Raw genomic sequence first — 14,895 nt, 5'->3', positions numbered from 1 at the left:
ATTAACGTTATAATTATATTATATTCTATAATAGACGTATCGTAATTAAAATTAATAAGTAAAATTACTAAAGTAACAGCTGAAATCATAAAGATTATATTCTTATTGGTCAAAATGATAATTTATAGATAGAAAATTACATAATCGCCGAGAATCTTTATTCTTTGAGGCGAATCATAATATAAGCCAAAATTGATAGGATTTATCGGCGGGCGGGGTTTTATAATACGGCATATACGCGACAATTATATAATACGATGGCGACTTGATTGATTCTATTAGATACGCGTAATAATAGTAATACAATACACGATTAGAAGGCTTATAACCTTTTAGACTAGAGAGCAAAACAATGTATAAATATATATGCTATAGAGAGAAGACTAGAGAAGAAAGGGAAAAGAAATGTGGAGGGCTAAAATATAGAAGGGTGTGAGGGCATGGACCCACACGATAAGACAAGGGAGGGGTGGGGACATGAACCCACCCGACAATATGTGACGACAAAGAGAATCGAAAGCTCAACCAAAACACAACCCCCTATATTATCCATCGCCAAAACTTCCCATTAATCCTTCAACCTCCACAGCTTGAACCTCCTTTACCTCACTGTCCCAGCCCCCTTTTTGTCGTTAGCTATTCCCTCGCTCGCCCCGATAGGGGACGTCTGGACGGTCATGGCAAGCATGCCGTCCATGCATCTCCAAGGCCTTTGCGCCCTGACAATAGGGTGCAAAGCATATAGACAACGCTCAAAAGAACTTGCCAGGAATCTTTCCAGCCCCAGACTCCTGTCCAGTGCTCAAGATAGTCTCCAAGTCTCCGCCAGCAACATACTGGACCGCATCGCCCTCTCCCTCCATCACAACCGGGCGGTCTAGGGCGTCGAATCGCACACCCTTCCTCTTGGCCTGAACCCACTGCACCGCCAGTCTAAGCGCAAGGGCTCCGAAGCCCCACACAAGACCGCCGACGGGGGCAGCCACGAAGGCGCCGAACGCAGCCCAGCCCTCCTGGTAGATGCCGTCCTCGAGCAGCATCAGCTGAGCGCCCTTGTATGCGTCCTTGTAGTAGATAGCGCCGAAGATGAAGACGGTGAAGATACCGCCCAACCCGCCGACGACCACCTCAAAGCCGCGGAACCAGTAGCACCGGTCGGACAAGCCAATGACCAGCACGGGAATGGTGGCGGCAGAGACGAGATCGGAAATGAGGTAGATCTGCAGGATCGAGGGCGCCTTGATGGCGAGGACCACGGTGGGGATGATGACCAGAACCACGGCGCCGCGGATCCACCACACGTTGAGCTTGTTGCGGAACAGATCGTTGCTGGCGGACGAGACCATGGCGGACTGAAGCGAATCGAAGGCGGCGCAGCTGAGGCTGACAGACATGACGAGGACGAAGCCGACAACCCAGGCAGGAAGATTCTCAAGCAGGCCGAAGAAGGTCATGGAACCGGGGAGGGGGTTTTCCGGGTCCGAGCCGGGCCAGACGCCGGACCAGGCGGCGATGAGACCGGTGCAGCCTATCATGGTGATAATAATGAGGATGATAAGGGCGGCGAGGGTGACACCGATCCAGAGATCACGGTCGGTCTTGGAGGCAAAGGTACGGAGCCAGAAGTTGGACTGCTTGGGTGTTAGTCAAGTGACAACGGGTCGGTCCTTGTTCGGTTAGGAAAGACATTACCAAAAAGAAGTCGTTCGTCAAGATGGCAACCGGGAGGATGTAGAGAAGCTGCCAACCCAAGAGGTTCTCCTTTAGAAGACCCGAGGGCTCGATCAGGCTGGTATCGATCTTGGTCTCGACGCCGATGGCAATGGCTGCGATGACGATGAGTCCGATCACCATCGCTCCCTGGATGTTGTCTGTAATGAAAGAGATTCGGAATCCGCCCAATGCTGCAGGTTGCATCCACGTCAGCACTTATTCCATCATTCGACGGGTTCGACGGGTTCAAAGACGAGACACATACAGGTATAGATGGTCGTGATTACACACTCGACGATGATGACCGGCAACCCGTTAAGGCCAGTCAAGGTTTCGACAACCTGACCAATAGCGGACAGTTCGGCAACCATGTACAGGAAGAGCGTAACCAGCGTCACGAAGCTCAGGTACAAGGCCGTGACGGTTCCATAGCGCTGTCTGGTCCACTCCGTGAGGACGAAACCCTCAGGGCATTTGCGTCTGATGATAGGGCCCAGTGAGGAGAAGACGAACAGCGGGAGTGCGGAAGCCAAAGCATAGACAAGCACGCCCTGAAGACCGGCCAACGTGGCAATTTCTGGATAAGTGAAAAGAATACCAGATCCGAGAGCTACGCAGGTTAGTTTTTCCAACCCACAAGAGTAAAGGGGAGAGGGGAGGGGGGAGTAGGGGGAGGGGATAGATCGGAGCGGCAGCACGTTTCCCACGCAAGCATTAACTTGATCGAGTAATCACGGTACAATCTCAGCTTCGTCATCCAGCAAGTCGCCAGATCTCCTCCCTGTTTATCCTCTCTATCCTCAGAAATACCATCGCCCCCGAGGAGACTCTGGTATAAGACGAGGATTAAAGAGCGGGAGGTTGGATCCAGACGAGCAAGCTTTTGACTCGGCGCCCGTAGTGAGCCGCAACCTTTCATCTAACCTTGAGTAATATCCATAGTATCCTTCCTGACACCACCTGGAGAGAAGGTGCCAAAACGAGGACACGCGGGATACGACCTCGGAAGATGAAAGATAGGTTGGAAACTGGGTGCGAACGAACCTATGCTGTCAGTCTGCTCAACTTATACCTCTCTCAACACCGGCGTTCTTGGCTCGGTTCGCACCATTGTTGTTAAGGTCGAGTTTCGAAGCGGCACGTCTCGTTTATCTCTCGCTGTTGTCGAAATGCCTTTGTTCGGTGCATTGCTACCGCTCTGATCTTCATGTTGCAGTAGAGGCCTCAATTGTCGATGTTGAGTGCCCCGTTGTCGCGTTGTGTGCTCTCACTCACCGGAAGCGATGAAGTTCAGAGCGAGCGGAATAGCTAGGAGAGAGGGAGATGTTAGTTCCAGCTCAACGCATTTTTAGTGGCAACGGGAGGCTATGTGAGTAGGTGATGGCTCGGCAGAATAGAGAGAACAATAGTTTCTCTTGTCTGGGCCTAGCAGGAATGTCTTCTAACCCGTCTGAGTCCTGTTGCCGGCGAGATATTCCCCCTTGGTTTGGTTTCTCAGCGTCCAGGCAACACCGGTTCCCATGATCCTACGGCGATGAGTCAGTACAAACGCTCCCCAGTACCGAGCTGGATTGGAATGAGGCTTGGTGATTGTCATCTCACAGGAAAACTCCTAAGGTAGTATAGATGATGGCGTTCGACGCCTCGGAGGATGGTTGGCCCATTGTTCTGGTAGGGTTCTGCTCGAAATACAGACAGATTTCGGTGGTTGCTGAGGACGATGTTGCGTAGGAAAAGTTGTTGAACTGTCGAGGTTCTCTTTGCTTTTAAGCGAGATAGTGGGGCTTTCGGTTTTGGCTTATCCGCCGAAACGATCGACGCCTGCTCCAGGATGGACTCGAAAAGAACTCAAGCAGGAACAGTCAAGAATTCAAGGATAAATCAGCAAATCAGGGTCGAAACAACTGACAGATGACTGTTCTCGTAATTACTCAAGTTGGATAGGTTCATTGTTCTCTCTGGTTTCCGCCAAAAGCAAAGTAAAATTCTCCTACGAAAGAGACCCCAAGTCTCGTGTAGCAGGGGCACTTACGTACGACTAAAGGCAGCCCTGTAGAAATTCGGACCTATTAGTACTCTAGCTTCGAAACGCCGTGGGGGTCTATCCCAGCATACCCAACATCCTTTTGCTCTTGTACCTCTCTCGCGGTCATCGGGGCAGGCCTGGAACAAGAGGGTTGCCGATGTGATGGTGTAGGTTGGCTTGGCCTGTGTGGGGGCTAGAAGATAAGCTACTAACTGTGAGCTGCATTGATCAGGTGAGGGTTTGTTAGTATCAAAACACTTCGCTTGTCAACCTCACCACAGCTGTACTCGAGAAGCAGGGCATCCCCGGAGGACAGGGAGTGTGATACAACTCTCCTTCTGCATCAGCTGAGTGGTAAACTTTCTTCACCAACATCTCGGCCCAGAGCGGCCCAGAGCGGCCTATCCGGCTGGAATAGTACTACCTCGCGCAGGTACTCGGGATCAGTCATTCCAGCATCCTCCCTAATCACGTCACGGTACATACTGCCTTTGAACGACCTGGACGCCGACCACCAATGGCGGTGTGTGACAACATTTTGGGTCATGATCATCTTTGACTTTCACTCAACAACGACAAAAGGCTCGAGGTGCGGAGAGTGCAGTGTCTGAATGGGATAGTTGCTGCGCGACAAATGACTTGTTCTTCTATCTATTTGGTCTGGGGACACTATCTCAGAAAATGTGGAAATGGTAGCAGTCGAGTAGCTATGCGACAACCAGATACGAGGTTTACCCAGGACACGGAAACCAACTCTTCATCTGCTTCCAAATACACGAGATTGTCGACATTCCCAACCATATTCAACCAGTCTCCTTGTGTGACCCGAAACTATTGCCTGAACACCCCTTAAGATAGTCCTGGCTGTTGTCCCCTAAAAGTCCACGCCTGGTTTAGTATCGGCCGCCTGAGCAGACTTGAGAGCACTCAAGCTACCAAAGAAGGCGTTCCGGCCAATACTCAAACGCCAACATTAATCAAACAAATCCATGCGGACGCAGACACCAGACTGCGCCAACGCCAACCACTCAAATGTACCAACAATCGTCGAAAACAGCCAGGTCAGACCAACCATTCTTCCAACCAACACCAACCAGAAAAACACAACCAGGGTATAACCACCCAGCGCCGAAACCAGCATATGCCCAAGTCGCTGCAAATGACTTTATCGCCCAACTCCAAGGAAGAACGCCGCAATAGGTAAAACGCCGAACCCAATGCCTGGCAATAACCGATGATTTTGACAAGTCCGCGGAAACAGGTTGACTGGCGGTTGAAACATAATCGAGAAGGAAGATACGACCATGGCGAACAAAGAAATTGACCGAAAATGAGAAATATGCCGATAAGTTATCAGAACGTGGTCCATCTCGGTATACCAGAGAAGCCCTGTCTTTCAAGACAGCATGGAAAATGCCAAAGAAATGGATTTGGAGCATCAAGGTATACCAGCAAAGTCGTCAAAATAAAGTAGGAAAGCCCCAAGTGTTGTAGGCACTGTGGAGAGCTCGCACCTTAGAGCGACAACCGAGTCGGCAAAAATAGACCAGTCGTGATGGCTCCCATCTCCTCAATAGACCGAGGGATGCTGGGCAGCCGCAGGAATCCAAACGGCACAGTGCTGTCCCGTAATGGGATGGTAGGCGAAGTGTGAGCAGACAAATCCGCGAGGAACGGCCTCGAGGGGAATCGGCGGCGCAAACTCTGGAGTCCAGTTATGCATCACCAGATCATGAGGAGCCTGCTGGACATTGGGAGGCAAGACCGGGCCAGTGCCGGGCATCCCAGTCATGTACGCGTGCATATCCCAGTCCGGAATGTAGCCGACGTGCGGGTAGGCGGGCTGGGGCTGGTCCCAGGATGTGATAGGCAAAGGCTGCAGAGGATGAATCGGTCTACCATTCACATCAGCCGTGGGATGAGGCAGGGCTGTAAACTGGGGTCCCGGCACGGCGCCACCGGGGACTCCATTGGCAGCAGGTCCTGGAAAGACACCAGCGGGGACTTCGTTGGCAGGAATAGCACCACCGTGAACCCCATGTGCAGCAAAATTGGGCATCGACTTGACAGGCTTGACAGCAAGCGGCTCTGTCGACGCTTTGTGGATAGAAGTATCGTTCATAGCAGGACCATCCGTGAGGTGGAAGCCGTGGGCTGCGTGGGCATTCCTGCGCTGAGGGGGCGATCCTTCCGATGAGTAAGCCAGCAACATAGGAGCTGACTCTGACCCTTGAGCCGCCATCTCAGGGACGCTCGATTGTTTCATGGCGGATCTGAGAGCAAAAGTGCTTCTTGACGGCGTGTTAGGGGTGCGAGGGCCGCCTCTGTACGTGTCGGAAGAGGCAGGAGCCCTGTTAATCAAGGGAGACGAAACCATCCGACGAACTTTTTTGGTGGTCTTCCTTTCGACCTTCAAGGGATGGCCGCGCAATTCAAAACCTCTCTGTGCTCAATGGTTAGCAACAAACTCATGTTCACGACGAAAATGAACACTCACGAAGCGCTTGATGGCCTCATCTGGAGCGCCGATATGCTCGTACTCGACGAAAGCATAGAGGTTCTGGCGAACACCATAGTAAGAAGGGACGTCCTTCCTCACGACGGTGCACTTGATGATGGTGCCGGCCTGACTAAACAGATCCTCCAGTTCTGTCTCCTCAATGTCCCGCGGCAAGTGCGCGACATACAAGGTGCGCCGATCGACATCGTACTGCCTGAGGAATTCCTTGTTCGGGTCGCGAGGCGGTGTAATGGATCGCTTCTGCTCATCGTACGGTACGATCCGATAGTCCGGGTTCTCCTTGGCGACCTGACAAATAGAATCAGCATCTGATATGAGCGAAGTACAGCGAATGGAAATGTGATACATACAATGCCCATGTCGCGAGTTGGGTCAAAGACCGTGAACTCAGCGATAACAGTCGGGGGGAGGCTGAGTTCCTGCTGATGCTCGGCGGGCAACAAGTAGCACTTGCTGAGCTCTCCGTGAGCTGCAAGCACGCGAGTGGCTTGATCGATAGTCATGTCTCTGTGATCACGTCTGTTGATTGCGTAGGTGCCTGGGTGATCGTCAGTATGCGGAAACCCGAAAAGGAAGACATTCGAAGAGAACAGCTTACGGTTGGCTTTGACCATCTCGGTTCGGCAAGGGCGACCAAGGATCATAATACCCTTTCCGTTGATCACCGCGTCCTTCGCATGGTCTTCATTCTATTTATATGTCAGACAAACCCTTCAACAGAGATGGGGAAGATCAACGTACTGTATACTGGCAGAAGGCAAATGGCATGTTGGAGGGGTCGCGGCGAATCTTGGCGTATACTAATCCAAAGTAGCTGAACTCCTTGGTAACCGCGGCGTGAAGATCTTCATCCTCCCGAGCTTCAGGAAGACTGAACAACAAAATATGTTAGCGGATGAGTGTGCCCACTCCTACAAATCATGACCTACTTTGCCACAAACACACAAGCGCTCGGCGGATAAAGGTACTGAGCGTCGAATGTATCATCCTTCGGCGTGGAAGGAGGCGTGTTGTTGACCATGGTGTACGTGATCCGGGAATGCTCTCTGGCAGGCGGGTCCGGCTCTACGAACGTGACGGAACGACGCTGCAGGTTGGCCTTCGGTGTGTTGCCAGAAGCCATGATACCAACGGGGTAGCTCTGCGAAGCACGAGTGGGCGTAATGCTGGTGTGATACTGCCCTTTGTTGCCTCCAAACTCGGAGGCGTCAGACGGAGTGTTGACCTGCGATCCTCCACCATTGTCTTGACAACCAGAGTTAGTATGCACAAAAGTGTGATAAGCCCATCAAACAAACACCATGTCGCAAACCGCCTTTCTCCCAAAAGGCCTTTTTGATACCCTTGTTTTACGTAAATGTTTGAGAACGCCGTGATTGAATTTCTGATTTCCATGCGTAAACAGTTGCCTGAGTCTGCTGAGAGTATTTGACATGTGCCTGTTTTGGTATCTTGACGGGTGCCACCCCGTGTTGGTGCCTTTAGTATCTCAACGGATGCCACTCCGTTTCGGTGTGCCTGGTAACTCGACGGATGCCACTCCGTTTCGTTGTGGCCACTGTTCTCGCTCAGGAAATCTGTTTTCTTTTGTCCATTCTCTTTCATTAAGGAAATATTAAACCCATAGCCCATGCGACGACTTAGTCGTGGGCAAAGGTAATCAAACCAAACAAAGATCGACTGAGTAAGAAGGGGAACACATACCGATTGACGACTCCGTTGAGAAACTCAACGATGACTCGTCATCGTGAGTTGCCATCCCGTTGTTGATGACGGACGGCATTGGGAGATTGGTCGAGATGGAATGCCTCTGTGGCCTGCTATGAAAAGTGTGAGCACGCTACTGGCACGCCGACAGATCGGAGAAAAGCCCGAAAGAATCAGATCGCGGCAGTGCAATGGCAATAAGGTGTGAGCCGAACCCGAGGTCCAATGGGGACAGAAGGTGTATTGTAGAAGACACGGCAAGACATTGAGAGGAAAGAAGAAGAGTGTCCAATAACCAAGACGGAAGAGTAGAACTTGTCGACGAGGAGAAAATTTCGAGAGTGCGGGGTTCATTTTTGATGTCTCGTCCGCGATCGCGGAAAATGTGGTTGCAGACACAAGGAAGGTGCGCCTCCAGATGGAAGTTGCTGTGGAAAGGGAAGGAGCCAGAGAACCACATCTGTGCATTATGTGCGAACAGTACAAATACGTGGAATCCTGGGTCGCAAGGGCTGGTGAAAGCAAACATGAGGAAAATGAAGCCACTTACTGTTTCTCCCGCCTTGGGAAAGCTAGATGGTTGATGCGATTGTGCGAAAGCCCAAGTTGCGCGCTTGGTGACCGGCTGAGTTGCGATTGGAAGTGGTCGACGCTGCGCAAAAGCAAGCGTTGTTGAAGGCCGATGGACAGCGATTGGTAGAGTGACGCGGCAAAAGTTTGTAGCCAAACCGCGATGAGGAGGTAGATGTAGGCAAAGTTCCGCTCGTGAGATTGGCGATGGCAAGTGAACCTTCTCTCCAAGTAATTCAAGGTTGGCGAGGGGAAGAAAGTTCTGGGTGGAAAAAAAAAAAAAAAAATCCATGGGTTAGAAGAAAAAAGGACACTGGGGAGGGAAACTGTGGTGGGTCCCAAATTCAACCCAGGACCTACCTATTGTTCTCCACGTCCAATAAACGGTCTTCGTTGCTTATCAATAGGGCTGGATATGGGCACCCATTGTTTGCTTTTTTGAAACCGCCCTTGTGGGTATGGCCGTCAAGGTCCTCGAGGAAATAGAGGCCAAATCGAGCATGACAAGGGGCCTAGATCGCTGGATTTGGATAGGCTGCATATTGATGGGTCATCGCTTTGGGTGATGACTCAACAAATTTTTGAATCTGGAAGCCGTTCTTCTTGTGGAAGCTGTCGAACAATAAAAGAAGGCCGACCTAGAAGTCGTAATCGAGGAGGAGGAGAAGAAGAGGGGGAGGCTTGGAATATTTAAGTTATTGACGAAGCTGAGTGGAAAGTGGGGTTTCTCTTGCCTGACGTTGAGGTGACCTTTGGAAGAGAATCTTCGTTCATCCCAAACTACCCGCAATTTCAAATCTTGTGGAGCGAGTACCTAGTACTCTCCAATATCTCACCGTAGTTTTTGATCAGGGACCCAATGCCAGACTGACCGTCAATTTTCTCGTTTGAATCTGAGGGTTGAACGTCATCTGAAAATAGGTATGCGTGGGGTGAGAGTCGAGTTGATGAAAGTACAAGTGTTGGACAGGCTCACTGGGTACTTCCCATAATTTGATGGGAAGAAAGTTTGCTATAGATGATTGTCAGTCTTCCAAACCAAAGTTGCGGGTCGAAAAGGATGAAATAGTAATGCCGACATCAACGATAGTTTGGTAAATGATTTGAAGCGCAAACAGTCCGAACCGCCAAAATTTGAGGGACTGAGGTTGAGCGGGAGCGAAGCACGACTGGGAAGGGCGTCACAGCAAGATATATCATAAGGGTCACAGCATCGAAATGAAGCGAACTTTCGGGATAATGGGAGTATGACCTTTGGCAGACTACCTGTCTCGGGGGCAATCCTTTACGTTTATCGGAGAAAGTGACGATATCATCTTGAAATTATTTGGTCATCACCGCTTGTGAGACGCAATCAAGACCGTAATCTTGCACGAAATCGTGTTCGGATGAAGGTATTTCCAACAAGATCGACTGGCGGTGATGTCTCAGTACCGGTGAGCTTTATCTGAAGAAAATAGCGGTAAGAGATGTCAAATCGACTGAAGCAAATCGTCTAACACTGGAAGAACACTGCCACACTGAATAAGTTCTTTCGATGACCTTAAACCCCTCATGGATCGCAAGCCGCTGTGGAGTAATTCTTCGATGTTGTTGAAAACATTGAGGAGAAGCAAACGTACAAGTTTGGTCCCAAGCACGGTTAGGCAAGAAACACCAACGCCTGAACGGCCAGTAAAAAAGACATTAAGACCAGCAAAGCGTCGCATGTTGTCCGGTGCCCGAGTTCAACATATCGAGGAGTGTCTCGTCAAGGGTACGAGCCTGATGGCAGAAGGAATGCTGGTTATGTAAGCAGATGCCAGGGCAAGGTTTCAAACAGGACATGTGTCGCTTCGCTCTTGATGACAGAAGGCCCATTGTTCCGCCGACGAGGTCGAAGGGCCGAATGACAAACATGTCGCGGATTTGCTGGGCGACAACGAGTACTGCAATCACTGATTCCTGTGTCGTATGCCACTGTGTCGGCCAGCAGACAAAGGATATCATACACAGAGTTCTTTTTGGAGAGTATGACCCGTGAAGAAAATGATAGATGCCAGTCCGCATGACCACGAGTATTGAAAAACGCCTGGGCAACTGAAGTGTGATGGTCGAGGATTAAGTGACATGGGAGTGAAGAACTTCGGTGACTGGTGTTGCCGAGAACTTCGGCAATGAACTCATTTTCTGTGGTATGGACCACGAATCCAGACATGAATGGAGCTTTGCAACAGAATCAAACGCTTGATCTTGTACAAATAACAAGGAAGCCATGGAAAGTCTCGTAAGTCGGAAACGCAGCTTGAGCGATGGATGTTGTTTCGTCAACCACTTGATGTGATGTCGTTGCGGGAGCCAGGTGTCATTCGGAAGTTGCCGATGAAAAGCGGAGCCGCATCCACACACAGCTGCAGTGACGTCCCCAATTCACATCGTTCAGGCTCGCGAGACCAAGCGCACAGTAGTGCCTTCTGGTGATACACTCACTCACATTCCTTCGTGTGCTACTTTACTCAAAGAATTAACCAAGACTTACCAAACATAACAAGCGGGCGCAATTGCAAATGACATAAAAAATGGATTGATGCGAGCCTGTTGTGATGCCAAAGTATTAAGGGTTAGGGTTAACTGCACATGCCGTGCGCGAAGGTCAAAGCTCCTCAACCTGCCGATCAGATGCGGAGAATTGGAGACTGCCAACCCACCGACCCCGGCCTCTTCGTCCCGGTTCCTGAACAAGTGCCTCCGTAACTTTGAGAAATGCGCCCGGGGTATTGAGCCGACTGGCTCCATCACCCTTATCAGTTTATCGTCTATTCGAGCTGGCCCGTTGGACGAGCATAGGAGACAACCATGCGCGCAACACAGTCCCTCCCGTTCAAGAGCTTCTGGAGCCGGAGTCTCGACGAGCTCTCGCGGTTGACCAACATCGGTACGAGAACCCGAACCCATTCCCCAGTTCAAGCTCTTATGCACCATTGAACCTCGAGCGTCGTTGCTGACACAGGGCTGACTGGTTGGTTGGTTGGTTGTTCGCAGTTGCCAAATCCGAGAATATCAAAGGCGCCACGGGGCCACGAGAGATCCACAACTTCCAGACGCCCGAGTCAGTCGCAGACTGCAAGCTCCTCTCCGACGCCGACGTGGGCGGCTCCTCGACCGCTCATCTCGACTGGGTTCCCCCGCCTAACGGCATCCCCACTACCACTTCCGGCGACGGCGACCGAAAACCGTACACCCCGATCCCCGGCAGCTATGCGCGCTTCCACGGCACCATCTCGCTAGAGCTGCCCACGGACCGGCGGGAGATTTCGCGGACAGGCTACGCCGGCTTCCGGACGCTGGACCGCCCTCCCACCATCTTCGGCCGCGGCGTGTGGGACATCGACCCTTACGCCTACCTCGCTATGCGTGTCAAGACGGACGCGCGCAGTTACTTTGTCAACGTCCGGACTGAGTCGGTGGTGCCGCTCGATCTGCACCAGCATCGACTTTTTGTTGTGAAGCCCGGCCAGTGGGAGACGGTGTTGATCAAGTGGAACGATTTCGTGCGCACGAACCATGGCAAGGTCATCGAGCCGCAGACGGGAATGCTGCGCCAGAAGGTCTTGTCGATCGGGTTCTCGACTACGGACAGGAAGCCCGGGCCGTATGAGCTCTGCGTTGAGAGGTTATGGGCGACTAATGACTTTGATGAGGCGGGAGTTGTGGAAACTGATGTTGCGGAGACTCAGCTCAAGAATAAGCATGGTGAGAAGGTCAAGGTTACGTGGGGACCTTTGGAGCAGGAATGAGAGGGGGGGCATATGTCTGTTCATCAGTAGCGAGGTGGAGTTGGGCTGTTGGCTATAAAGGACTGAACGCTATACACTATACTGTAAGGCTTTTGATCAACCGGAAAGGGAGGTTATCACGACAGAACCGCGATATTCAAGTGTCTGAGGCAGACAGCGCGGGTAGATCGACAGATGCAGGATATGGTTTGCTCTAGGAGCACTTGAGCTGGCTGTAGTATTGTTATTGTCAATGAACTTGTAATTTTACATGATAGACTGTTATAGGATACATACATGCTATTTGTGCCAAGTACATGTCCGAGGAACCAAACTCTGCAGTAGGGTGAAGATCAAGACACTTTCGAACTAGAATATCTGGCTGTGTGAAGCCTTCGTTTATTTTGTGTGCTCATTTGTATGAATTCCTAGATGAATACTGCAAGCAAATCACGAATTTGGATTATACCCAGTCACTTCACTACAAGGCTCTTTGCTGGAACATCGACGGCCAGCAAAAGAGCAGATTAAACACTTCACATTAAGGAAGCAATGTACGGAACTTGGTTTTCTTGCAGTCCTTGAAAGAGTCTTTGTTGGCATTGGTATAGCTACTATAGGCCGGTACACAATCAGGAAAATAGTCAGAACGTTTAGAAAACTAGTGTAGTCTAATAACCCACATAGACGAGCGAGATGGTCTAGAACCTCTGAGCAGCAGAGGGAAATCACATGAAAGGGCTAGGAGGAAAAGCAAATAAGACATATCATTGAACCCCTAATGTGCCGTGCTCCCTGTGATATTACGCTTGCTTGAACCATAAAAAAATCCCATAGGCGACCATTTTGAATCACCGCATTTTAGCAGCCTAAACACCTTTCCCTTTGTAATGCTAAACCCCAAGGAAGCCACCCATACCAATAATACAAAGAACGCCCCTCAACATGATGTAAACGAGTTGCTTGCCAGTTTTTTCCTCCAGATCTTGAAATTTGACGCTGGAAGTGATTTCGCCTAGTTAGCCTCCTTGCCTCTGTCCCATTCCCTCTTCTCCCCAGCCTTGGTCCACTTGACATCCTCGATATCCTTCTCCCCATTGGGACCGGTCTTTTCCCACTTTTTGATGTCCTCTTCCGAGAAGCCAGCAGCCCGAAGTCTGTCCGCGCCCTGCTTGAGCCACTTTTGCCGGTCACGGAAAGATTCCACCATGTCATCCCAGTCGTCATTCTTGGAGACCTTGAGGTCAGTCTCATCCAACTGCATGTCTTCACTTGGGTCGTAGTCGTTCGCAAATCTTCCGTCCATGGCGGCTCCGCCCCTTCCTGCTCCTCTTCCACGAGTGCGAACAGGTGGGGGGTAAGCATCAACAGGAGGCGGTGCTGCTGGCCCGATGAGGTCCTCAAGCGGGTCCGAATCTTCGTTTTCGGATAGCTCTTTTTCGGCCAGCCGGCCGTGTCGTCTATGAGTAGATGATTTTTCTGGAATTATGTCACGGTCCTTGCGGGAACGGCTCTCCTTTTCGGATCTGCTGCTTCGGGACTTGAGCGACGAGCGGCTGTGCTTCGCGCCTTCTTGGTCGCTGCTGAGCGGGGAACGAGACCGATGTCGGTGTCTGCGCTCGCGGTGTCGTGGAGAGCGCGATCTGGATCTGTCTCTGTGCCGCCGTTCCTCGCGCGAGGACCTCTCTTCATCCTTATGATGTCGGTGGTGGTGATGGTGGTGGCGCCTTTCTCGCGATGTATCTTTTGTATCCTCGTTATCCGAACGTCGACTCTCGCCCCGCTTCGATTTTTCCTTGTCGCTAGATTTCCTGTCCTTGTGATCTTTGGAAGACGTCGTTCTGGCGCTCGACCGAACATCTTCTTCAGTCCCACGCCTTTGCTTTTGCCCGGAAAGTAACGAGGATATTGCGCCTAACTGCCGTCGTCGTATGTCCTGTAGCGAAGGGTTGGTTTTAAGTCGCTTCTTCTCTTCTGCTTCTTCTAAGCCGGACAGTCGCGCCTGCGCCTCGGCGGCTTCCTTGGCCTTGATTGCGGCATTGTGGGAGTCGGTTTCGCGAATGATGCGAGTCAAGAAGTTGGTATTTGGCTTTGCCTTGTTCGCAGGTCTTTGGTGAAGGGAGGTCAGTCATGAATGGTTCAACTCCCGGTGTCGCGGCGATTCAAACGTACTTTGTCGATCTGAAAGCTTCGAGGCCCATGGAGGAATACTTTATCGAGGCCTCGCTCGCTTCCTTGGCAAGGAGCTCGGCGACATAATCATCCGTGATCATGGTATCGTTGCCCATGGCAAACAATGGTGTTTTGCAACAATTGGTTTCAGAAATTGCCAGCAAATTGGCAAGGGGGTAGATAAAGAATTGATGGAGAACTAAAAGTGTTTATGAAAAAAATGGGAAGTTCCCGTCTTGCGACATCCAGGCTGCCGAGTTCGACGACCGAGATCCAACAGTGCAGTGACGATGCAAGCAAGGGGCGCGGCAGGCATCCAGAAGGAGAAAGCACAAGGTTGCAATCAAGTGGGGCGCATTACGCTTATCGATTGCAGCAGAAGTGGAAACCCGACAGCTCCAGGTCTTGGCTGTTTGACCGGTGAGGCTTGC

General features: G+C 51.1%; 4 protein-coding genes across 4 annotated transcripts; 1 reads left to right on the top strand and 3 right to left on the bottom strand.

Moving 5' to 3' along the window:
* Positions 1 to 338: 338 nt before the first annotated feature.
* B0H65DRAFT_448875 (uncharacterized protein) lies at positions 339 to 3,776 on the bottom strand. Its single transcript, XM_062825924.1, has 6 exons — positions 3,316 to 3,776; positions 3,160 to 3,239; positions 2,989 to 3,021; positions 1,979 to 2,323; positions 1,693 to 1,904; positions 339 to 1,631 (listed from the first exon to the last, which is right to left on the bottom strand). Exons 1-6 carry the CDS (start codon positions 3,375 to 3,377, stop codon positions 753 to 755), a joined length of 1,611 nt encoding a protein of 536 aa, XP_062685930.1. The 5' UTR covers positions 3,378 to 3,776; the 3' UTR covers positions 339 to 752.
* Positions 3,777 to 5,309: 1,533 nt separating this feature from the next.
* B0H65DRAFT_413740 (uncharacterized protein) lies at positions 5,310 to 8,043 on the bottom strand (the record flags this gene model as incomplete). The annotated part of the gene is made up of 7 exons (XM_062823864.1): positions 5,310 to 6,182; positions 6,237 to 6,548; positions 6,611 to 6,798; positions 6,859 to 6,949; positions 7,002 to 7,131; positions 7,190 to 7,505; positions 7,965 to 8,043. 7 exons carry the CDS (start codon positions 8,041 to 8,043, stop codon positions 5,310 to 5,312), a joined length of 1,989 nt encoding a protein of 662 aa, XP_062685929.1.
* A 3,117-nt stretch (positions 8,044 to 11,160) lies between these two features.
* B0H65DRAFT_448857 (complex I intermediate-associated protein 30, mitochondrial) lies at positions 11,161 to 12,605 on the top strand. Its single transcript, XM_062825923.1, has 2 exons — positions 11,161 to 11,451; positions 11,559 to 12,605. The coding sequence occupies exons 1-2, from the start codon at positions 11,373 to 11,375 to the stop codon at positions 12,311 to 12,313; spliced, it is 834 nt and encodes a 277-aa protein (XP_062685928.1). The 5' UTR covers positions 11,161 to 11,372; the 3' UTR covers positions 12,314 to 12,605.
* A 281-nt stretch (positions 12,606 to 12,886) lies between these two features.
* Positions 12,887 to 14,821, bottom strand: B0H65DRAFT_448855 (uncharacterized protein). Its single transcript, XM_062825922.1, has 2 exons — positions 14,465 to 14,821; positions 12,887 to 14,400 (listed from the first exon to the last, which is right to left on the bottom strand). The coding sequence occupies exons 1-2, from the start codon at positions 14,578 to 14,580 to the stop codon at positions 13,308 to 13,310; spliced, it is 1,209 nt and encodes a 402-aa protein (XP_062685927.1). The 5' UTR covers positions 14,581 to 14,821; the 3' UTR covers positions 12,887 to 13,307.
* Between the last annotated feature and the right edge of the window lie 74 nt (positions 14,822 to 14,895).

This window comes from Neurospora tetraspora (assembly GCF_033439725.1).
Source record: "Neurospora tetraspora strain CBS 560.94 chromosome Unknown B0H65scaffold_1, whole genome shotgun sequence".
Lineage (NCBI taxonomy): Eukaryota > Fungi > Ascomycota > Sordariomycetes > Sordariales > Sordariaceae > Neurospora > Neurospora tetraspora.
The sequence above is the reverse complement of the archived record's forward strand: the minus strand, read 5'-3'. Positions and strand labels throughout refer to the sequence as shown.